The 23,921-nt window shown below is 34.5% G+C and overlaps 4 protein-coding genes across 5 annotated transcripts; all 4 read right to left on the bottom strand.

Moving 5' to 3' along the window:
* Positions 1 to 169: 169 nt before the first annotated feature.
* Positions 170 to 2,053, bottom strand: LOC101246302 (psbP domain-containing protein 7, chloroplastic). 2 transcript variants are annotated; one of them, XM_004250015.5, is made up of 3 exons: positions 1,560 to 2,053; positions 1,227 to 1,440; positions 170 to 762 (listed from the first exon to the last, which is right to left on the bottom strand). In XM_004250015.5, exons 1-3 carry the CDS (start codon positions 1,930 to 1,932, stop codon positions 456 to 458), a joined length of 894 nt encoding a protein of 297 aa, XP_004250063.1. In that variant the 5' UTR covers positions 1,933 to 2,053; the 3' UTR covers positions 170 to 455. The 2 variants fall into 2 exon arrangements, with proteins under 2 accessions (XP_004250063.1, XP_010312603.1); XM_010314301.4 differs by having other exon boundaries at positions 1,556 to 2,046.
* Positions 2,054 to 2,336: 283 nt separating this feature from the next.
* On the bottom strand, positions 2,337 to 10,346 carry LOC101246008 (SART-1 family protein DOT2). Its single transcript, XM_004250014.5, has 12 exons — positions 9,332 to 10,346; positions 7,564 to 7,705; positions 7,416 to 7,470; positions 6,851 to 6,964; positions 6,648 to 6,744; positions 6,502 to 6,568; positions 6,309 to 6,368; positions 5,602 to 6,217; positions 4,284 to 4,645; positions 3,393 to 3,613; positions 3,041 to 3,125; positions 2,337 to 2,721 (listed from the first exon to the last, which is right to left on the bottom strand). The coding sequence occupies exons 1-12, from the start codon at positions 10,132 to 10,134 to the stop codon at positions 2,647 to 2,649; spliced, it is 2,697 nt and encodes an 898-aa protein (XP_004250062.1). The 5' UTR covers positions 10,135 to 10,346; the 3' UTR covers positions 2,337 to 2,646.
* A 1,512-nt stretch (positions 10,347 to 11,858) lies between these two features.
* LOC101245714 (thioredoxin-like 3-2, chloroplastic) lies at positions 11,859 to 16,155 on the bottom strand. Its single transcript, XM_004250013.5, has 5 exons — positions 15,741 to 16,155; positions 14,125 to 14,199; positions 13,418 to 13,484; positions 12,334 to 12,351; positions 11,859 to 12,215 (listed from the first exon to the last, which is right to left on the bottom strand). Exons 1-5 carry the CDS (start codon positions 16,049 to 16,051, stop codon positions 12,111 to 12,113), a joined length of 576 nt encoding a protein of 191 aa, XP_004250061.1. The 5' UTR covers positions 16,052 to 16,155; the 3' UTR covers positions 11,859 to 12,110.
* A 588-nt stretch (positions 16,156 to 16,743) lies between these two features.
* LOC101245417 (amino acid transporter AVT1C) lies at positions 16,744 to 21,039 on the bottom strand. The gene is made up of 12 exons (XM_004250012.5): positions 20,857 to 21,039; positions 20,181 to 20,417; positions 19,174 to 19,493; positions 18,874 to 19,088; positions 18,642 to 18,665; positions 18,353 to 18,533; positions 18,030 to 18,249; positions 17,753 to 17,888; positions 17,513 to 17,678; positions 17,381 to 17,424; positions 17,218 to 17,280; positions 16,744 to 17,052 (listed from the first exon to the last, which is right to left on the bottom strand). The coding sequence occupies exons 2-12, from the start codon at positions 20,384 to 20,386 to the stop codon at positions 16,960 to 16,962; spliced, it is 1,668 nt and encodes a 555-aa protein (XP_004250060.1). The 5' UTR covers positions 20,387 to 20,417; positions 20,857 to 21,039; the 3' UTR covers positions 16,744 to 16,959.
* Positions 21,040 to 23,921: the final 2,882 nt, after the last annotated feature.

Raw genomic sequence — 23,921 nt, 5'->3', positions numbered from 1 at the left:
GAGTCAAAATTTTCATTATAAAGGTTTAAAATCTGAAGAAATAGACATACGAAATAGCTGAAGGGAGTTTGATATTTATTATATATACCTACAAAATTATTTTAACCGTATAAAAATAATATAATTTTTCACCGAATGATATTCAAATGAATCCCTAATAACAATGTGATTGTATCAAACAAATTGTGTAATGTAAACATAATTTATAATGATATTCTTGTTACAAAGTTAGTTAAGCATCCAATAACTAATGCCATAAAAAGAGAATTGTTTGGACTAAATCATTTGAAGCCCAATTTGTATAAAATATCGAAGTTCGAACGCACCTTCTTTCTTTTATTTCATAGTCTCTTTTTCTTATATTAAGCATCAACTCTAAAAAGAGACGTAACGTCAAGAGACTCCTCCTGAATCAAATGACACAAAAAAGTCTTTATTATGTTCGATTTATGACTTCATGACGTTACGCTAAAAGAATTAGCTATTTTGTAGAGATCTTCTTTCACCATTGGCCAACTTGATTGTGGAGATTGTGAATTCAAAGTGAATAATTTTCCTCCCTTAGCACAACAAACAGCAACATTGTGTCTCTCAAATGTAGGGCTTTCAACTTGAAATTCTAATGTGTAATATTTTTTATTAGAATCCTCTCTTAAATTTGCTTGAATTAGTGTCCCTTTAACATTAGGTCTTTTGCCTGATCCTGTAATAATCTTCACTATAGCCTCACCTACTTCCTTTGGTCCTCCAAATGTCTCTATCCTGCCAAAAATCGCGTTGAAAAGTCGTCACGCAGAAGCTTAATCTTAAACGATGATAAATCAGACTTGTATAAATGGCGCAATACATGAATGTCTTTTAATTTGATACTGACCGACGTTTATGTTCTCCAGTAGGTTAAACTTGTATAAAGTTGAATAAGTAGAGACACACGTTCAGGTAGGACGTATGTATCTACTTATTCAACTATATACAAATCTAAGTTGTTTCTTGTATTATGCCAAAATAATTTGACTAAAAGATGCATAATATTTTGATATACTCCTAATGATAATGCTACCTTTAAGGACTAACTAGCAACAACAAAAAGATTCAGGACATATAAAAAAAACCTAGCTGATTTTTAGAATTATTCAGAATAAAATCCTAACAAAATGCAATATCGAACTTAGTAAAAATTATATGAAATGTACATCTTTTAAGTAAGACTAGGGATGGAAGCTTACGAGAAATCAATAGGAACTTGTGAAACAATGACACTAACATTGAGTTCTCCATTTGATCCCGGAGGACCAAATGCAACAACTGGTTCATTCACATTTCTCCGTCTCCGATCACCATTGCCACTCAACGATGGTGGATCGAGTGATCGTTCTACTCTCCCCGCGGCTCGATACAATATAGTTTGATCACCAACCCAACTTGATGGATACACAAACTCTGTAACAGAAAAAAAAATCCGTCACAAATAGTTTTAGTGGCAACTCATATTATTGCTACGAAAAGTCGAATCTTTTGTACTTAGTTAAAAATACCAATGATGTTAACTACTTACTAACCAAATCCTTCATTTGTGTCAAGACATCGAGTATAACCTCCGATAGGGTAGATTACATCGAGCTTAAGACTCCGAGCACCATCGGGGGATAGGCCTAGTAAGGAACTAGTAATGCCAGTAAAATTGGCACCCAAGGCTACTATAGAAGCTGTGGCAATGCCAGTAAGTAAACGCCGCCTGAAAACTGATTCGAGTGGTGAAAATTGATTGGGTTGGATTGTGTCGTTTTGGTTATCTGAGGACGACTCATGAGTCATGTATATTTGAATCCTTTTAGTGGATGTTCTGACTCTGTTGTCATGGACAAAATTCTGACTCCACCACCACTGATTAGACGTAGTACTTCTTGTACGAAAATAGTGATGCATTGCCATTATTTGAGTCTTTTTTTTAGCTTCTTGATTGGGGGAATGACTATGGAAAGTTGTGAACTTGTGACATAGGAAGAAAGAAGATGAAGTAAAGGCTATCCAAATCTTGTGGTCCTTATTGATTCTTGCATTTCTTCTAACTTATTATACACAATCTAGATAACCACTTAAACTATTTCGATTGAGCACATAAACAAATGATAAATTGTTTCTCGTAGACAAATTACATATGTACTCTCAAGCACATTATGATGATACTAGTTAAAATAAATCATCTCCTTGAATTATAGATCAAAACATCATGCATGTTCTAATTTTTGTCGAAAGAGTGTGTATAATCCGAGGGAGACATTTTATGTGATTAATTTATCTACGTAATGAATAGCTGTGACCATTTACACATCATGTGTCGAAACATGTCATACTTTTGAACGTCTAAATGAAATTTACGTTCATCAATAAGACAAATACAGAAGAAATGTTGAAATGCTCCTCAGCACGATTAGAATTGTGATTTGAAGGCCAAAAAGGGATCAAGGCAACAGTAGGATTGGTCAACTACATGTGAAGTACACTACTATTTTCATGTTGCTATGCCATTTAACAGAGGCATCACAATTGAACCATTTACGCCACACAGCGTAGATAGATTTTTATGTACAATTACAAGATCTTGTGCGTAAAGCAAAAAGGATATCTTGAACCGCGAAAAGTAAATTAATTTTTGGGCTTCTTTTGTGAGCTCCCCTCTCCTGGTTCAAACTTGCGTTTTATGCCCAAAAAGTGCTCCACCTGAAAGACGTCGCGATAAAAATTACAACCCTGGGAACTAGATGATGATCAAATAGAGAGCAAAATGTGCAAGCACTAAAAAGAACATGTCAGATAAAGCATGAGAGTGTTCAGGTGGACAGCTAGTGAGCACACGTATACTTGCATTGCTCGGACTCTTTAAAAATACTGACAGGTGCAAGTTGGGTACTCTAAAAGTAGTGCATTTTTAAAGGATCTGAAACGGGTGTGGCAGTATTTTTGGAGATTCCGAGCAACATAACTATAACAGCATCATAGCCTTTCTATGTAAGTATAATCACCAGCAAAAGACACTGACCTTCTTATCACCAAGCATAGGGGTCAAACCTCCAGGCAAGTCCTTCTCAACAGTAGCAAAACCACTTCGAGGATCACTAGTTTGCCTGAAAATGACCGAACACTTTGCAAATTACAAACCATAGAGAATGTTGGAGATAAATAAAAATACAAGCTTGCGACAGGAAAAGATGAGAGATCTCTGACAAAATGTATCTCTAAGGCCAAATCAAAATTGATAGAACTTCAATACGGCAGAAGTATAAGAACCCTGCCCTAGGCAACTGACAAGTCAGCTGCATAGTTGATAGTCCGCGGGAAAGATCTACTTTTTGAATTAAAGCACTTTAAAGAGAGTAAGGAAAAAAACGAACCCTGGTTTAACATGTCCGCTAAGAACAATATATGGAGTTCTTGTTTGAGCATGAGTTTCTCTCATCCTCTCCACAGACTGTGATGGAGTATCTGAATTTTTCATCTGTTTTATCTTCAGCTCCTCCTGGTATTGCCGCATACGCTTTTCTTGCTTCATCTTCCCAGGCCCCTTCCCATGAAATTTATGTGAAAGCAACCGAAAAGCCTCCTTTGGAGTCAGCTGAAGAAGAAGAAACCACATATCAATTGAAAGATGAGGCTACACTAGAATAAGCTCGTAGAACCAGAAGGAATTCATCAAATAGGTGCTCAGCAGTCAGCCCCCACTCTACCCTCTTTTATTTGGTAAGTATCATTACAGTCATTTTCATTATATGAAATTAAAAGACCACCCCCTCGCAACCATCATATAAACCAATCTCATTATTAAATGATATGGGTGCACAAGTGGAATGGCGATAATGGACATAGTAGTCTTACAGGAGCAATCTCGCCATTCTTACCTGCTGTTCCTTAGGAATCCCCTCCATCCCATTTTATGTCCACACGCCAGTACTAAATTGGAGTTTTATGGTATATAAAGAGATGTCATTGATAATAAGAAACTTACACTGTTGAATATTGTAGAGGAAAAATTTCCCTATCAGACCATACAGACACAGTAAAATTTTCCCTATCAGACCATACAGACAGCAAAATTTTCCCTATCAGAAGGCAGTGACATCTTTGTACAAGAAAGTGTAGAACAGGAGGACAGCTTCCACAGAATTGTCGCGGGGGATACATTTGGATAAACAGAATAATACTGGTTGAGGGGTTAATAGCACAAAACTACAGGGGAATAGAAGTTAGAGAATCCAAGAACTCATTAATTAAGTAGAAGTACTTACGATTCGCCCATACTCATCAGTCCTTTCTATGTTTATTTCCTTTTTCCCGTCCTCGCTACGGATGCCTACGAGCTTGCTCTTCTTCTTGTCCATGTTTCGACCACCCCATTCAATATCTTCCTTGAGAGTACCTCGTTCTTGCAAAAGTTTGAGAACCCCTGATAAACCCTTTCCAACTGGAACTTCACGTATCGTATCATCTGGAGTTACTTCCATTTCCTCCTCCTTTACAGATGGCTCCTCTTCCTTGGTTTCCTTCACTTCGGTCCAACCACCATCCTCACTCTTCAGTTCTTCATCAGAGGGTTTTGGTAGCACGTCTTCCTCCATGAAAACATCATCGCTACCAGGTTTTTGTTCCTCTACAAGAGCAAACAGGTAATAATATCAGATAACGCCACCCTTGAAAGCCGTTGCCAAGTTCCAGTAAAGACCAAAGTAAAAGTTGAGTTAATGATAAAATAAAAACACAGCAAAAATGCAACATAAAAATGTGAAATATGATTGATTAACCGTCGTGTTATGTCCTTCCAATTCTACCAGACGTCCCTGGAGGGACGTAGAGATATATGTTGAATAGGAAATGTATGATTCTCTTGTCTCAGAATCAATTGCAGTGACAAACAAGATTTTTGCTATTGAAAAGCTTGTATTTATCTTTCTCTTGAAGAACTTCTACAAGGTCTTTTTGTTGAAAAACTTGTAACAAGGATAACTGTAAATGCTCATCACCCCCATAGGCTTGGACATGCAAGAAAAATGAAATTTCCATCAAAACAGCAGAACTTCTATTCACAAATAAACTGGAGAGAAGATTTATATACTATAAACCTCCAAATTTTGTTGCTTTCTTTTTCTTAATCATCTAAATTAGGAGTTGGAGTAAGAAGGACGAATGACTAATTGTAGAACATTTCAAAATTCTGTTTCAATATTGTATCTGGGGAGTCAACTGTAATAAGTTTCGGAATTTTGTGTCAATATATCTGGAGACTCTATTGCAGTATCGGTAGTTTGTTTCGATGATACCCCATATGAAATTACTCAACAACCACTAGGGGAGAAAAAGGGACTGTTAAATTGAAGGAGTGATTCCGTTCAGTGATTTGCTGACCTCACTATCCAGTGTTCTCTTCCCAACTCACAAATTACTCATAACTAGTTACACTTAAATTGTGCAAGCATACAAACCTATTATAAAAACATGGCCTATCCACCACATGCAACTGGATAAACCTTTACCAATTAACTTGAGAAATCACACATAATAAAATGGCTATTATCACAATCAGTCAAGCAAAATTAAAGAGTAGATTACCTTCATCAAGCTGAAGCCCCCAGACAAACTCTTCCATCTCTGTGAAGACAACCTTGTTCTCTTGTGCCTCTCCAGATGCAGAACTTGAATTATCCACCATTGAATCATTTGCACGGGAAGCAGCAAGCGAAGCAATTGACTCTGGAAAGGTTTTGGCAAGGCCCTCTTGCTTTCTCAATGCAAGTTTTCTGGCTCTTTCTAAGGATTTTCTAAGCTCCTCATCATCATCATCAAATACTGCATCATCTTCCTCTCTCTGGTTGTTATTAGTTTTATCGGGTCGAAGTGCTTTGGATGCCTCTTCAGCCTTGGCATAAGCAGCCTGGTAAGCATTGCTCCTCGTCTCTGCATCTGCTCTCTCCTTTTCTTCCTTAAGGACCTGCCTTGTCTTATCATTGCGAGAACCAAGATCACTGACACCCAATCCAGCAGATTTGGCCTCCGCTTCAAGGGCATCTAGATCCATCTTCTCTTTCTTCCTCAGTGATTTTTTCTTCTTGGGCTTCTTAAATTGAACCATTTCCTCTTGAGTATAGTAGTCGGACAATAATTTCCCAGAAGAGTTGAGGTCTTCCATCCGATTTATTGAGGAAGGCCCCTGAATCCTTCTCCGTAGCTGGTAATCAAAAAGGGTAACTCTGTTAACAAATGTAACCTGACATACAGTCTTGAAACCATACATGATTAAATAGATAAGAATGGCTTACCTCCTCCAGTTTCTTCTCTGCATCAAGACTGAAACCTCCAGTTGCATCAAGAATAACTCCCTAAAAGAAAATCTAGGGTAAGAAAGACAGATTGGATTCTTCTTAAATTGAGGACGAAATGCTATTAAACAATATTCAGGAAATACAATATTTTCCAATAATTAAAAAAGAAAAGGGAAACAAAGAGTTAAACCTCCTCTTCTGCCGGGTCATCATACTTTGGTAATATTTTCCTTTCAAAACCAGGTTCATCATTGAACCTACATCCAATCATAACGAGATATATTAGTCATTCAAACATAACAAAGAAGTGGTGATTACAGGTATATTAAATCTCACTTGTCATCATAGATCCCTGTTTTATTTTTTGCAGCCTTGTAAGCATCATCCCTTCGCTTCTGTTCTCCGATCTCCACATTTTCAAGCACATCAACCTCTGGGGTATACAATTCAAGTCACTACAAAATCCGAATCCACAATACTGAAGGCTGAAAGCAGAGATAAAACAAGAGAAAATATAAACATATCACTTATTTGGTTACCTTGATTAACATCATCACCAGCAAGTATGCTCTGATCTTTGAGTGTCAAGACAACAGCCCCACCTTCGACTACTTTGTCAAGCCCATGGAGTACTTTCATCCCACCTAGCTCTTCTGTTGAGAGAAATTAAAGACAAACTTCAGAGCATTCTTCAACTATTTCAATTAAGAGAATATAATAAAGCCATTTATTCCGTTCCCAAACTGCACAAAAGCCAAATCATAGTACATGAAAGGAATGACCTTGGCTACTTTCATTTCCCCAATGACGACTTCAAAATTTTGGATTTCACATGCAACACCAGTTTGATTAGAGTTGGATGACAGAGGAAAAAATCCACCAAAAATTTTTGAATCATAAGACGACTAAAACTAGAAGTGGAATCAAACATACTAAGAATGAAGAGCAGGAAGCTTTGCACCCAAACAAGAAAATGCACCAAGTATATTATTTTTTTCTGTTCCAAAGACAATATATTACGACTTTGATTGAATGTGCATGGTCTTGTAAAACATTTGATTAGAAATATTAACCAAAAAAAATATTCAGAAATAAGATCCATACTTGCAGCTAGCCGAGCATTCTCCTCATCATCACTTTCTTCTTCATTCATCTTGTCCTGCAAGATTATAATATATCATGAAGACCTGAAGTCAAATCAATCCAATTCCTACAGATAAAAGAGTCACAGGCACATCAGCAGACAACCTACCTGCTCTTCAAAAATCTTCGAAAGCTGTAAGGCTTTCTCCTTCTCAGCATTCCTTATCTCCTCAATCTTTCGGCTCTTGCTAACCCACGCCAACACCTCAGAAGCACCTTCTGATTTTTTCTTCAACCTCTCTTCCTTCATCCTGCAGTCATAAGCATTCCTTCAGCCTATAGCTATCAAGTACAACAAACATAACTTATCAAACCAAATCTATATTCTAGTATGTCAAAACGTCTTTCAAGAATTCTGTACAGCTAGCAACCAATGTCAATGTACAACTGCCCTGGTTAAATTACTAAACCACCACCATACACATCATAGGAGCCAGTGCACACAGCTACAAACCACGTGCTAGCTTAGGACAGATGATAAAACAAATCTCTCAACAAAATGAATTCAAATGGATAACCACTAACAGAATGGTACAATTACAGATTAAATTTACTAAACTAGCACCACCATTGCCGACTTTCTCCGGTTCGTTTCTAGTTAAAGTTACATTGTTAATGTTAATAACATCATGACCACCAGACTGGTGGATACCATCATTGACGCTATTACTGAAATGTGTGACAATCTAACACAAAGACTTAAGTCGTAGGGAGAGCACACTTCCATTTACTAGATTATGTCCTCAACACAATTCTCATGTTTTACTTGGACAGACTGAAAAAAAGCATGCCTCACTCAAGACAATCTTACAAGAAGAAGATTCCAACTGGTCAATAGGTGTTACATGTGTCAGTAAACATCAGAAAGCATCAACCACCTCATGCTTCACTGCCCTTTTGCAACACACTTTTGGAACATGTTCCTAGCCCTTTATCGTATAAACTGGTCTGTGCCCTTCAATATCAAAGATGCTTTACACTACTTGGAGCTCTATGAAAAATAGACACTACAGGATGCTTCAGAGTTAGCTCAGCTTATAAGCTACTCAATAAAGACCTTCAGCAGATGGACAACTGGCCTTGGAAGAACATATAGAAAGTTAAAATACCCTATAGAGTAGCATATTTCAACTGGTTGTTAACCCGGGAAGTGGTGTTGGCACATGATGACCCTAGCAAGAGAAATTTCAACATAGCTCGAAGTGCTACATGTATGCTGAATAAACTGAGACAGCACATCTATTTCTAAATTGTCGGATCACAGATATGCTATAAAAGATCTTCATTAGGCACAGAGACACTGTTCGGACAATGGCAAGAAAGATTATTGAGGTCTTGCTCAGCTGGCAAAAAGCAAGTACGAGATTGCAACATAGAGATAAATGGAGGTTGTACCAGCCTGCATTTGGTGGACAATCTAGGAAGAGAGAAATTCGAGATATTTTTAAGTTGAACTGCTTTAGATTTTTCTATTCTTGAGCTAACTAGAGATACATAGAAGATACTATTTCAGTGATAGAAGCCTTCGTTTTCTGATAGGTTGACGAAGCAGTTTGTTCTTCTTTTTCACATGTAAATATGGTTTCAGCACAACCTAGATGTTATATGGATAAATATTTACAAATTGTGCCTTCTCAGAAAAAACTAATATAAACTATAACAACTTTTTTCTTTTTTTCCTATCATATCACAAGATATTAGCTGAAATTGATTGAATGGTAAATGTTGTATTCAATTAAAACAATACAGTACGATACAATAGATCACACTACAATACAATATGATATATTATGAAACAATATAGTAGGATACTAGATAACAGAATACAATATGATACATTACGAAATAAAAGAGCCAGTAAAAAATGGGTTACTTACTTCAGAATGCGTTCCTCCAGCTCCGAAGCGGCAGCAGCAGATTGTGCTCCACCTGTTTCAACTGCATTGTTATGTGACCTCTCCTCATCTTCATGAGAAACAACAATTTCCTGCTTAGCTGCATAGCGATAATCAGAATCTTCATCCTTCCGCCTGTCCTTGTCCTTACTCCTATCATGACCCTCATCTCGCTGCCTACGGCTGCTCCTATCTTTATCTCTTGACCTCTCCTTATCATCCTCATCCACTTCCTTCCCCTTTTCTTTAGCTCTATCTCTCCCCTTCTCCTTCTCAGCTCCATCTCTACTACCTCTTTCCTTTTCCTTTTTCCTATCTCTTACCTTCTCACTATCCTTATCCTTGCTGCTCCTCACCCGCTCAGTCTCCCTATCTCGTTCCTTATCTCTTCCCCGTTCACTATCTCTCTCCCGGTCAATGTCCCGATCTCGTTCCTTATCTCTTCCCCGTTCACTGTCTCTCTCCCGGTCAGTATCCCGATCTCGTTCCTTATCTCTTCCCCGTTCACTATCTCTCTCCCGGTCTTTTCCACGATCTCTACGATCTTCCTTCCTTCTATCACGAGTTGACGAACGATCCTTCTCCAACTCTTTACTCTTCTCCCGATCTCTTCTATGCTCTTTCTCTTCTCTTCGTCCACTACTACTTTTCCTATCCTTATCCTTACTACTTCGATGCTTACTCGAAGAATCCTTAGATTTATCATACCCGCTTTCTTCCATATCATCTTCCCATCTCTCCGAATCAACACTTCTTTCACGTCCATCTATCTCCATCATTCCCATGGCAGGCACACCGCCGGAAGCTCAAGGGTAAAAGCAGGAAGAAATTGACACACTCCGCCGTGAGATGGAGGTACACCGGCAGTCAAGGGCGGCTTTAGGGTAAAGTAGCTAAAGCCCCAAAATATCTACGTAGTTCAATTTTACAATTTTGAATATATAATTTGAACAAATAGATATATATAAAGTATGTGATTTTTTATTTTTTTAGGGATACTATTGTATAAAGTTTTACGTATGAACATAAATATCAAAAAATTAAATTGAATCAAATAATTTTGATTCTTCGAAATTTGATGCAAGGATTTCGAAATTATGAAACACTGAAGAATCAAAGTTTTATCAAATAAAATTTAAAATTATTTAAATTATATTACGTAATTAGTTAATAAACAGTGAAGTGTAAACCTGAAACCTCAAAGTCTAAATGCATCTTATGGTTTGAATTCCGTATCGAAGAAACTTTATTGAACTTTTTCGCTGAGAAATCGTTATAAAGTGTTATAGCTCAATTAAAAAGAAATTTTTTGATATATTTGTATTTGAGAACCAAATCCAAATATGAGTTAAAAACTTCAGTTGATTATGTTTGGTCTGCGTATAACGGTCAAAAGAATTTTCACTTCTTTAATTAAGGACATTTTAGTTCGACATGCTATCTTCTTAATGTTTCAGTTCTTGATAGATAAGTTGGTTTGGATTGAGACGATCACCTTTTGGTTCGGAATTACAATTTTTTCTTTTTATCGAAAAATGAAATTTGCTTCGAACAAAACATCAGAATGAAACTACTTTTTCCTTAATTCATCAATTCTCATTTACGAAGAAGGACATGAAATTCGTTACAAATCACTAGGCCTCTTTTAAAAGGATCAATTAGGAAAAATGATGTGACACAACAAATTAAGGCCATGTATTTTTATTCGAAACATCAATAATTTTTTAAAATTTACATAATATATATAATGACAATTTGAAATTTTATAATAGATATGTGTAAATATATTTATTATCCATAATGATATATAATTAAACAGATATTATATACGCATGAATATAATATATTTTACTATTGTTATGCGCGTAAACATAATGTATTTTGCTATAAAAATATCGTATACATATGAATACACTTATTATGTACATTTTACCATTATTATATGTGTAGATACAATGTAATCTGATAAATTTTGTAATTAAGCAAAATTCACTATGTTTTGTAAATCTAAGTACAAATAACACTATACAAAATTTCCATCTTTTTATGGGAAATTACTTTTAATAGCTAATTTTACTCCCTTGTTACTTTTTATACTGATACTTTTAAATAATTACAGAACATGGAAAAATTACGTAATTTCGCGATATACACATATTACATATATTTGTGTATCTACAAACCCTAATTGTCACTGTCAGTCTCAACCTCACTCGTTTGTTATCCACGAAGTTCATCCACTCTTACTCCTACTTTATGAAGGTTGATAGGTTGTTTTCAACGGACCATCGGTCCAAGTAATAAAAAAAAAAGTACCACAAGGAAATACAGTACTGAATAAGTCATGCCGAAAAGAACTATAATTAGTACATATAATAAAAAGTTCATCCAGCCTTACTCCTACTTTATGAAGGTTGAAAGTTTGTTTTTCAACGGATCCTCGGTCCAAGTAATAAGAAAAAGTACGACAAGGAAATACAGTACTGAATAAGTCATGCCGAAAACAATGGAGAAAAGAAACAATAATTAGTACATATCATAAATGGACATTTGAGGACCTGCTGTTTTCGATAAATGTACAGGATACAGAAAAAGAAATAAACATTTTCCTCTTTGAGTGTTTCAAAAAAATAAAACAAAATCAATCTGTGTGTATATTTTACCTTTTCAAAAGTACATCTGAAGTAAATGTATATAGGATATGAACCAGAACAAAACTGGGAAAATGGATTCTAATGGAAGTATAGGATATGTCTTCAAGTCACAAATTATCTTCATTTTCAATCATATCGCGTACCTCACTAACGACTACATATGCTTTGTGGCCGCCAATTACTTCCGCTTGTTTCTTCCCATCCCTCCATAACTACAGAGAAATCACATTTACACTATGTTTTTACCATGAAAAGAGTAAAAGCATAGAAGCTAAAACCAGATAAGAGCAGAATTAGCTATCGAGAAGCTAAGTAGGTAGTGCTTGTTACCTGTATGGTCGGCATTTTCTGTTTAGGTTTCGTCACCACACGTATTTGGACACATGAAAAGTAGAATTTATCATCATTAAATGTATTATCAATAATTCAAACGACAAAATTTCCTTTAACTAATCAAATAAGAACAATATTACTCTCTACGAATGAAAGAACAGCAGCACTTTATGAAAGAAAAAGAGTGTTTCAAGTAGCAACACGTCTTTTAGCAAGTAAAGGACTTGTGCATTGTATGACTGTTGCATGCTAGCTGTACATATGAAGTTAATGTTTATTATGGGGTGAAATCATCTTTCATGCTCTGCCGGATGGCCCGAAAATGAAAGGCCTACTTAAACGACCAAGGGATAAAGCTATACTTCGGAAATCATGTGCATGTCCAACATTTTTTTAATGACCGTGGTGTCCAGATAACTCTGTCCATCTAGACAAGGCTAAGACAAATGGGAAGAATCACCTACAGAGTTTTGGTCTCTGCTGGCGTATTTGAACCTGAGAACTCGTGATTCTTAATACACTTCATTGTTCACTAGGCACAGCCTTAGTGCAGCACGCCTGATATTTTCTAAACACACTTCTTAAACTTTCAGAGGCACCCATGCCGCATCATCCTAATTATAATTCTCTAGCCATTGTCTGCATCAATTCATACTACCTATTTACAAAAACAAAAGTACCGCATCTATTGTGCGGGTAACCTATCTACCTCCTATGCAATTATACTGCAATTTTATCTACTTACAGAAAAGAATATCAGGTTAGGTATCCGACCTGACAGATAGCATGTACTGATCGGATACAATGCACCAGTCGTTGGATTAATTGAAGTGCATGCAAGTTGGCTTGACCCTACTGTTACTTAAAGAAAAATTATTATAGGATTGGTTTACCTATCATTGACAAGTCTGGAAAGGAATACGAATTTTTATGTTTTCATCAGAGGATGTTGCAAAGATGGTGTTACAATAGTCTCACGTGCTTGAGATAATTTTATAAGTTTTACATGTTTAGCAGTTAACAATCATATAGCAAAAAGACATTAAACATATGGAAGGTGTTGGGAGAAAGAAACCCTTACAGTTACTCCAGCGCGAACCACAAGCTTGTGTGGAACATTATTGACATCAACAGAGTAAAAGCGTGTTCTGGGACATTAAGATGGTAAAAGATTTGGATCAGTACCCAAATTCAACTAAAACTCTTCGTGCTCAAGCAATTGATGTAACAATGCATTCCTAAGTACTCAAGCAACTTCCTGCTGCAATCTATAGTTATAAATTGATTTTTGTAATCTACTTTCAGGAGTAACAGCAACCATCTAATCCAGTTTATGAACTCAAGCAATTTTAGTGTACTCAAACCTTCCCTGCTATCTAAATCACGGGGACTAATTCTAATATTATGCCAAAAGGTCTCGTCTGTTAATCAGAGAGCTCCTGGACTGTCTTCCCCATACATAAGAACTGTTCACCAATCTATTATTGGGTCTTTCAGGAGGTAAATAAAGAACTACAAAATTCAGAGTACCTAACCCTTCTCAAAATGCTTATGAGATACGAGTCGTCTCTAAACAAAGAAATTTCACAAGAATCTAAAGTTTTGAAATATCTCTGACAGATATAGAAAAGTTTGAAGAGTAGTGCGGAAGTTGATCAGAGAGTATCACAAATGCTGCTTGCAAATCCTAAATGAATCAATAGTAAGTGCAACAAAAGTAGACACTTAAGGTGTAAAGCTTTTTATTGCAATGTGCTATATCTGAAGGGAAATGCATGAGAGCACAACCTTGGGAAGTAGTCAGCAGCCAGTTTTTCCAATTTTGGTTTCAAGTATATGCATTTGCGGCACCAGTTTGCCATCCTGCAGATTCAAAGAGCTATATACATCAACTAAACACCATATTACAACAACAGCAACCCAGTGTCATCCCATAAGCTCATCCACGAGATAACCTAAAGAACTTCAGCTTCTATCTTTTAGGTCATGGTAAAATGATCCACTAGGAAACAAGAGCCGTCATCTAATCAGATTAAATGATAACCATATGAACAATTAGAGGACAATTAAATTAAAATCAAGAGACACATGGAGATGGCAAATCAAATGACTTCCTAGGAAAGAACATTGGCACTAAATTTCAAACAAGTAACCTTACAAGAAACTCTTGCATCTGCATATAAAACATAATCAGAACTAAGTCGCTACCAATAATTGGTATTTTCCTATATGCTTTCTAGATGTCAGCACTTCCTAATGAGTTTATCTTTTTCTAGTGGGCCTAGTGACTACACACTGCAATCACTGTAAATGAGCCAAACAAGGCATACATGTAAACTTATTGCTAACACTATGGATTACCTCATCTTACTTACTATAATATATAGACATTATCAATAAGCTTGTTACACTAGGAACTGCTTCGTTAATTAGGAATTGATCTGTTAATCTCGATACACTAGTAACTGGTCCGTTAAGCTCGTTATACTAGGAACTGATTCATTAAGCTCATTACACTAGGAAATGATTGTTAACACTCTGGATTACCTCATCTTACTAAATATATTAGACATGATCACTTGTTACACTAGGAACTGATCTGTTAGGCTCGTTACACTTGGAACTGATTTGTTAAGTTAGTTACACTAGGAACTGATTTGTTAAGCTCGTTACACTCGCAACTATATGTTAAGCTCATCAGACTAGGAACTTATCCATTAAGCTCGTTAAACTAGGAACTGATCCGTGAACCTCGTTACACTAGGAACTGGTCCGTTAAGCTCATTAAATTAGGAACTAGGAACTGATCGGATAAGTTCGTTACACTAAGAACTGGTCCATTAAGCTCGTTACACTAGGAACTGATCCACTAAGCTAGTTACACAATTCATATCAACCTAGAGGAAGTAGACATCTCATAATAGAGGGACCCATTTATAGAGATCTCATCGAATCACTCTTATGCTCGAGCCATTCAGCTGTACTCACTGTTTTATCAATATAAGATGGCATAAAACCAAATAACAACAAAATAAACATACCATTTCCCATTCTTTGGTACAGAAGACAACTGACAAATCATAAACCAACAACCACAAAGTGGGGCTTGGAGAAGTATATATATGCAAACCTTACCGCTATCTAGAAAAGGTAAAGAGACTGTTCCCAATACACTCGGCTCGAGAAAAAACAGTTCAAATCATATAGAAAGCATGAACAATCATTCTGAACAGTAGTACCAAGAAATTAACAGAGCAATACTACAACTACTACTAATAGAGTGAAAAATCATAAACCAGCTAAAAAAAAACACAACTTTATACACCCCTTTTCTCTATATCCAATTTAAAGATGACCCTTTTGATTATTCAACACATTCCAACAAGAAAAACACAAAAACGCACCATAGAATCACAATAGATTCATCAAGCTGTTGTGCTTCAGCTATAACTCGATCAAATTGGGGTTCATCAGAAATGTGTTGTAGCTCAATCGAAGCAGGTGAATCATCAAGATCTTGTACAGAACTTTCTCCATCATGATTTTCCAAAACCTGAACTCTCACCTTAAAATCCAAGTGAATTCTTGAACAATTTAGGGAAATTGGTACTAAAAGTACCAATTTTGAAGCTTTAAAAGCTGAAATGGACGATGGGTTCGATTTTCTTGCGAATAACTGTTGAATAACTGGAGAAAATTGTGTTGAGCTAGACATTACTTTACTGTTCGATAAAGCTATACAGCGTTGACGGCTCTTGTAGTGGTTGTTTGGGGCATAGAGAAAAATGACAAAAAAAAAATATTGGTTTTTTTGGTGAAAGACTAATATTATTGTGGTGTCCGAGTTAGTTTATGTGGTATACGCATCTCGATAAATTTTATAAAGTATACGTTACATTTCACTAATTTTATGCGGTATGTGTTACGTCTCACTAGCAATATATAAAGTAATTTTGTCTATCAAGACTAGGACAGATGGAAAAATTTGAATCATGAAATATATCGAGTCTCGAAAGTTGCTATATGTGTTACGTCCTACTAAATTTATGGGGTATGTGTCACCTTCCACTAGCTATAGATATCAGGTAATTTTGTCTCCATCAAGAGTCAAGACTAGGACAAATGAGAGTAAAATTACTAAAATTTAAACCTTTAAATCTCATGAAATATATATATATATCGAGGCTCGATTAGAACCCTAAAACTATGAATAGAAAAGGAGAACTCACATATATAGGTATAATTTTTGTAGTAATCCAATTGTTTTTACGTATAATGAGATGACATCTTCAAAATTTATGTCACATCATTATCGAGTTTTCACGAGATATAATATCAATGAGTTTGAAATGTTTAGTTGGGTGCCTTGAAGAGGCAGAGAGAGACTGTTTTCGAAAGACGTTCGAGTAAATAGAAAATGAAGCAATCTATATATAGCCATATGCTTTAAGTAACATGCAATCAATATGACATAAAAGGTTTTTTTTTTTTCTCTAAAGGACTTGAAAACATCACAAGCCTGAGATTAATAGCAGAACACACTGAGAAAATGAAATTTTGTTAAATCTAAGACTTGAAAACATCTATGATGGCCATTGTGTTTGTATTGCCAATTTTCTTCACTCATAAACTGTGGATGATTTTGGAGAGAGCTGAGTAAGATCCAATAACTGCTGATATGCTGCCTATTATGATGATAAGTATACATGTTACTACCTGCATTAAAACAAGACGGATTTAGGGCGGGTTCAGTAACGTATACATATATGTAATGAAGATCACGTTCATTTTGAACCTACTGACTATCGAAACAAACAAATGGTTTGAGATATAGGGTGCGTTTGGTATGGAGGAAAACATTTTCCTTCATACCGAACATACCTGAATGGGGCTTATTTTTCCCTTCAAAATTCTCAAGAAGCAAGCACAAGGTAGAATCAGTGTCTGGAATATAAGAAAAGATCATATATCAGTACAAGTCTATAAATGGAAACAGAAAATCGAACTATGTAACGAAAACATGGAACTGGTATAAAGGACTCACAACGAGCATGGTGAAAAATGATCCGATCAACGCCATCACAAATGCTGCAGGAGAGTCAGTAGATCAGATTGATATCTTTTTGAGGGCAAGAACACAATGTTTGTTCAGGCAATATTGATAGGTTTAACTTACCGAAAAATGGAATTTTGAGAGCCACGAATAATGTGGACATAACCAGTGCTGTTCTAATGAGGATACTGTACATGTGCGATTTGGTGTGGTTCGATGGTATCAACTCCTCTAAACTCATAGCCACAGGGGCCATGGTCAATGCATATTTTGTGAATGGATTAACGATCTGCAAAAGAAGTGTCATCACGTTTACAAATGGTTGTATCAAGGAGAGAATTCGATTAATCAGGTTTCACTTACCGTGGTCCAAAAAGCAATCTTGGAGGCAACTAAATCTGTTGGCAAGTTTAGAGTAAACTGGGATTGAGCTGAGTCCCCAAACATCATGTATCCCATCACAGCTGCTCCAGCATACAACACAGTCACAATAGCAAAACTGCATCCATATCACATCCACATTCACAATGAACATATCAGAAAAGCAGGATTTGTTATCTAAGGAAATCAAGAATGTTGACGCGGATAAGCTCTAATATAGCTCAACCTTGGCGTTGTTTTGATGTGTGTATATATTTACCTGGTAAAGAGGACAGCAGGGAATTGGCTACGTTTCTCCAATGATGTGTATATATTGGGAAACACTGCATGCCCAGAGTAACAATATCCATAAAGTCCAATAGCAACAGGAAGACTAGAAAGATTCAGAACAGTTTCTGTGCTTTGAGTGCCCACGTGATCGACTAAACCAAGCCAGTACAAGCAAATGACAACCATCACAGAAGCAATAACTCCTCCAGCTGAAAATTATAGGCATACAAATTCAGAATTTTCGTTGTCCAACGTTTTGTTTTATTGGTACTTCAGAGATGAAGATCTTCTAATAGGAAGTTAGCTACTAACCTGATATGTAACTAAGAACAGTGAGGTCTCGCAGCCAAACGGTAGGAAGAACAGCTAAGCTGGTTATCAAAGCAAAGAGATGCCGTGCATCTAATTGGCAGCCTCCTAAATTCAAATGTGCATTTGGAAATAAAGCCGATAGGTTATCTCCCTCCAAAATTATGTATTCAACACAACAGGACTGCAATGAAGGACAAAGTTAATGAAGCATATACCAGGATTAGGCACAATGTTGGAAACTAATAAGCCGAAGGATATTATAAACAACGTGAAAGCAACATAAACTTACATATAACTCCACGTACAAAATTATCTGCATCAACAAATACACAAAAGAAGAAAAGAATCAGTATCAGGAAGGCCGTGATTCTTGTATACTTATGCTTTAACTGTCAAATATGTAGCTAGAGTTTGACATTATTTATGTACCAGGCATGAGATCATCGGCCAAAAAAATGAAAATACGGATTTTTGTTACTATGGTTGAAGTGCAAAGACAACTGTTAATCATTAGAACATACCGATATGATAATTCTTCCAACTGTACCGAATGCAGCCTGACCAATATCCGGGTAAGTTTCAAGCCCTGGTTGGCTGTCTAAGCAGTATCTCAGGAGAATGCCAGTATAGTACGAAAGCACACCGAAGATGAACAATATAGAAAGCCCTGCCCATCCACCTTCTTTCACAGCATAAGGTGTAGAAAGGATTCCTACTCCACAAAGAACATTAATACCTGTATGAAAAAAATATGTTCCTCACAAATCTTCAATGAAATATCTGTACAATCGATTACATTATACTGTGTTGAGAGAACAAACCGTTTAGGACGCCTTGGCCATAGGAACTTTGACGGGAAACTGGTAATTCATGTGCCACCGATTTCTCATCAGGAAATTTCTTAATGGCAGATCTTCTTGATGGAAGAGGAGGCAGTAAAGTATGAGAGCTACGCCGCTGTGGTGGTTGATCCTCTTCTGCTTGTGATATGAGAGGCTTATGAAGAGAGGGCAACACTTCAGGAGTGTGTCTCCTTGTGAGTGATGAGGCAAGAAATGAGCTGCCTAAACGTGTTAACGAAGGTGTTCCAAGGAAGGTAAGACTTGGTGAGGGAACACTACTGTATATGTCCATAGATTGCCTACAAGAAGTGTTCCGCAAAGATTAAGAGGTACGAAATGTGAAACAGGAACCAGGAGGATAGCGAAATGTAACTAGAAATCATTCAAGAACTCGAACAATGATGGCACCCCAATGAGATTATGCGTCAAAAGATTCATCTTCCGACACAGTTCATAATGCCTAAAAAGAATCATTCGATGAACATAGAAACCTCATCATGCTACCAAACAACGACTGCAATGACTCAAACCAAGCAAGTTGAGGCTGATTATATGAATCATTAATGCTCCGTCTAAGCCCACGTAAGACTAATATTATACAAATTAAAAAGTACTACAACAACAACATATGCGTGTATGCAAACCTTATCTCTACCTCATGGAACCCTCGACTCAAGTACAACAAATCAAACGACAGTGAAGAAAACATAGCAACTAACAAGGAAACCCCATTACGCTATCAACAACAACAACATACCCGTGTATGCAAAACTTACCTCTACCTCATGGGACCCTCGCCTCAAGTACAACAAATCAAACGACAGTGAAGAAAACATAGCAACTAACAAGGAAAGCCGTGCAGAGCATTCAGAAAAGGAACAGTAACAACAACAATATAGTGCGATAACTGAAACACAATAAACAACATAACACCAAATGATTCAAACATCTATTCCAACTCAAGATATTGAAAATCTTTTGAATACCTATAACTCTGAGGCCAAGCAGGGTTATAAGAGCTAGGTTTGCTCTCGAGCCGATCATTATGATCATCATCATCATCATTAGAGTAATTTGAAGAATCAGACTCATTTCCATCTCCATTTTCAGATTTAACCAAATGCTTCTCCTGATGATCATCCTCTTCATCACTTTCTATGTAAAAACTATGCTCAGAGACAGAATTCCTCATCTTCTGTCTCTCTTCAATCCTTCAAAAAACTCTGCAAAAACACAAAATCCCCTCAAAAATACAAAACCAAACTCTAAATGGAAACTAAATGAATCCTCAACTAAAATCTTTACAAGAAAAATGTGTAAAACCCCTTCCTTTCATCGAAAAACTATACTATATATATATATACACAAAAAGCTTTCATGTTAGTCATACACGTAAAAAATTTGTACATCAACAACATTAGTGACACCCCATAAACAAAGAAAGTTCAAGATTTGAAAAAGCAAGAATCTTTTTTACTCCAAAATAAAGATTATGAAAGTAAAAGTCAAGGTGATGACAAAGATTTGATTTTTATTGAAAATTTTCAACTTTCCAAAGACAAATTCAAGAAACAAAAGTATCCCTTTTTCATAAACAAAGAAAAAAAAGTGAAAAAAACTTTCTAATTATTAGAAGAAAAAAAAAAGAAGAAAAATTCTTACTTTTAGCTGTGATTACTCAAAGGGTGTTTCTTGTTCTTGCTGAAAAATCTCCAAAAGACTTTGGCTTTTTCAAAATTTTGTGTAGACACTGAGATTTACTACTATATATGATATTCTTGAAAATATATATTTTGTGAGAGAAAATAAATAAATAAATATATATATATATATATATATATATATATATATATAATGAGTAGAAGATGATGACACAAATTATAGATGAGTTATTTATTTCCCAATGACAGCACTGCACATGACCAAGTTTTGGTTTTTTCATAGTATTATTGGATCGTTCGATGAGATTATTTTATTTTTATTTTTTAAGTAAAATAAGTAAATAAAATAATTTTTTATTATTTTAATTTTTATGTTTGATATTTGATATAGTATGAGTTTAAAAAAATAAAAATGGTTTGTTAAAAAATGTGGTTTAAAATTTAAAATATGTAAGAATATATCAGAATGTCTTTGAATTTTAGGTGTTGTACATAAATATATTTTTTTTTTTGAAAAATTTTGATTTAATTGATATATATTTCGTTTAATTTTGAGTGAACACAAATAAATATTTAATTATATAGAAAAAATTATTAGTAAATCAGCTCGAAAGAATAGTCGGAAATTATCTCCATAAAAAGAAGAGTATTCGTTTGAAAAAAAACAAAACAAATTTTAAGTTAATATGGCTTTCTATGATAATGAAATCAAGTTTCAAGTCGGTTAGGTCAATTATTTCGAAAGGAAAAAATAAAGGTCAAAATCAACATGAATATGAATTCGATAACTTTAGTTGTCAAATAAATTGATAGAATTGAAAAGAATATCAAAAAAATGAGCTTAAAATTAGAATTAAATAAATCTCTACAATTTTTTCGAAATTATTATCTTATTTCACCAATCAAAAAAACTAACGACCACTACCTAGTTCTAATTGGTCTCAATAAAATTATCAAACTTAACTTTTATCTATAGAGTTATATGTCTTTTTGTTCCCTTCCCTTTTTGAAGAATATTCGTATTTTTTGGTTTATAAAATATTGACGATTTTTTAAAAAATCGTTAGTATAAAGAGTATTTTTTGGAATTAGTAGTAAGAACGAAGATATTTTTGCGTTAACTGTTTACTCCAAGAATTATATATGATAAAGTTAGTCAAAGTAGGAATGACGATGTGTATAGGTAGATCGAAAAATTTTTAAGAATAGACAATTATATAAAGTATAATATTTCTATAATTTATCGAGTACATAAACTTAGGAATATATGAATATCGAAAATTAAAAGTGACGGAGAATTGTATAGTTTTCTTTATATTCTTATTAATCTTTTATTTATTATATTTTTCCTTGATTTTCATTATTACATGTGGTAATATAACTTACATTTCCTCTGTGATTTACGATTTATTATATAAAAATAAATTTATCTAAAACGGTTCAAAAAATAACGACTACGAATAAAAGTGGGCCCAGTTGTACTTAAAGCTGCATTTGTGGCTCAGTAAAACCAGTAATATGACAACACAACCAAGTTGCTTCGATACGTAATTGTTATTATTAATTATTTCTAAAAAAAAATTTGACTTACCAATGGTGTAATATTAAAATATTTCAGTATATTTATATTTCTAGATCCACTTTTTTTTAAAAAAAAAAATTAGTAATATTTATATTGTCCGCTGTAATTTTTGTTATAAAATATATAATGTATAATATGACAAAAATTAATTTTAAAAATAATTTAATTACTATAATAAATATTATTATAAAGAATGATTATCACAGAAAGATAGACTAATAAAAAAAGATACGCTTTTAATTAAAGATTACAGTAACACGAATTAAAAAAATCTAAACAGTTTGATATATAATATACACTTTTTTAAAATAAAAATTGAAAATCGAAATTTGAATCAAATCGAAATATTGAACACCACTCCTACAAAGAATCAAACTTTTGAAAAGTAACACTGATACAAACAAAGAAAAGTTGAATTAATTTGTTTCGATTCGATTTTTGGATACTAAAAACTATATCACAATTATAGTGATAAGCTTATATTTATTTTAATTTTTTAAAATAAAATAAGATTTGACAATTTGTGGGGCCCAGTGGGACCCACGCTGACTTGGCATGATGCATAAGTCCAAAAATCAATACAGTCGTGCTCGAATCCCTATGATCCTAACATGTTGGAAAAATCGTCTTCGGATCAATTTATGAGTATCTCGATAAATTTACGAAAAAAATAAAACGTTATTTTTTATATTAAAAACAATACGAGATAGTTTGATAATATTAATAATATAATAATTAGTTACGAAGAGAATTATTTTGTATAGATACTAATTATACAAGATTCGGTTATGTGCTTATAATTCATATAAGTAGTTATTTCAATTCTTAAATTACAAATCACAAACATCATATTAGTTCTCTATATCACCAAACGCGATAATAATTATACTGTAATACCTGCAAAACTCACCTTTAAATCAGGATCAGAACACTCTTAAAGGTTTAAATTTATATAATTATGTTAAATTTTAGAATTTTAATTATTAATAATAAAGTCTTTTTTTTTATAAATCCATAAAATTAAAATCAGGCTCAACCTTTATCGTATATAAACTAATTTTTTTATATTTAAATATTAAAATTTGATTAATTTAAATTTATATCTCGTAAGTCGTAACAATCCTTAACTATAACTTGTCGTAATTAAAGTTTAAGATCTGAAAATATTGTAATAAATTATTAAACTTTTACGGATAAATTATCAGAGCCGTGTATTATTTAAATACTAAAAGTGTTTAACAAATTTGTTATTAGTCTATTTTTTTATATTTTAAATAGATATGAAAATCAAAATATGTCAGAAATTGGATAAAAATAAAAAATTGAATGATTGTTTTTCTTTATCGATTCTCCGCATATATTTTACATTTATTATGTCTAGATTCATTTAATAATTATTGTACCCTTCATGTTATTTTCTGTCCAAATTCATTATTCAATTATTGTTAGAAAAAAACATAAATATCAACTCTAGATCTTAGACC

The sequence above is a fragment of the Solanum lycopersicum genome, chromosome 11, assembly GCF_036512215.1.
Source record: "Solanum lycopersicum chromosome 11, SLM_r2.1".
Taxonomy (NCBI): domain Eukaryota; kingdom Viridiplantae; phylum Streptophyta; class Magnoliopsida; order Solanales; family Solanaceae; genus Solanum; species Solanum lycopersicum.
Note: the sequence above shows the minus strand (reverse complement) of the source record. Positions and strands in the feature narration are given on the sequence as shown.

Coding starts and splice junctions, on each gene's coding strand:
- LOC101246302 (XM_004250015.5), bottom strand. CDS start 1,932: ATGGCAATGCATCACTATTTTCGTACAAGAAGTACTACGTCTAATCAG. Junction 1,441..1,559: donor TGACACAAATGAAGGATTTG/GTTAGTAAGTAG, acceptor TTTCTGTTACAG/AGTTTGTGTATCCATCAAGT. Junction 763..1,226: donor CAAGTTCCTATTGATTTCTC/GTAAGCTTCCAT, acceptor GATTTTTGGCAG/GATAGAGACATTTGGAGGAC.
- LOC101246008 (XM_004250014.5), bottom strand. CDS start 10,134: ATGGGAATGATGGAGATAGATGGACGTGAAAGAAGTGTTGATTCGGAG. Junction 6,965..7,415: donor GAATGCTCGGCTAGCTGCAA/GTATGGATCTTA, acceptor TTCTCTCAACAG/AAGAGCTAGGTGGGATGAAA. Junction 4,646..5,601: donor GGGGCTTCAGCTTGATGAAG/GTAATCTACTCT, acceptor TTGCTCTTGTAG/AGGAACAAAAACCTGGTAGC.
- LOC101245714 (XM_004250013.5), bottom strand. CDS start 16,051: ATGTCTAGCTCAACACAATTTTCTCCAGTTATTCAACAGTTATTCGCA. Junction 14,200..15,740: donor GAATCTATTGTGATTCTATG/GTGCGTTTTTGT, acceptor TTGAATCTGCAG/GATGGCAAACTGGTGCCGCA. Junction 13,485..14,124: donor GCTGCTGACTACTTCCCAAG/GTTGTGCTCTCA, acceptor TTAATGTCCCAG/AACACGCTTTTACTCTGTTG.
- LOC101245417 (XM_004250012.5), bottom strand. CDS start 20,386: ATGAGGAATTCTGTCTCTGAGCATAGTTTTTACATAGAAAGTGATGAA. Junction 18,534..18,641: donor TTTTGTACGTGGAGTTATAT/GTAAGTTTATGT, acceptor CCTTCATTGCAG/TCCTGTTGTGTTGAATACAT. Junction 17,425..17,512: donor TCTCAAAATTCCATTTTTCG/GTAAGTTAAACC, acceptor ACTCTCCTGCAG/CATTTGTGATGGCGTTGATC.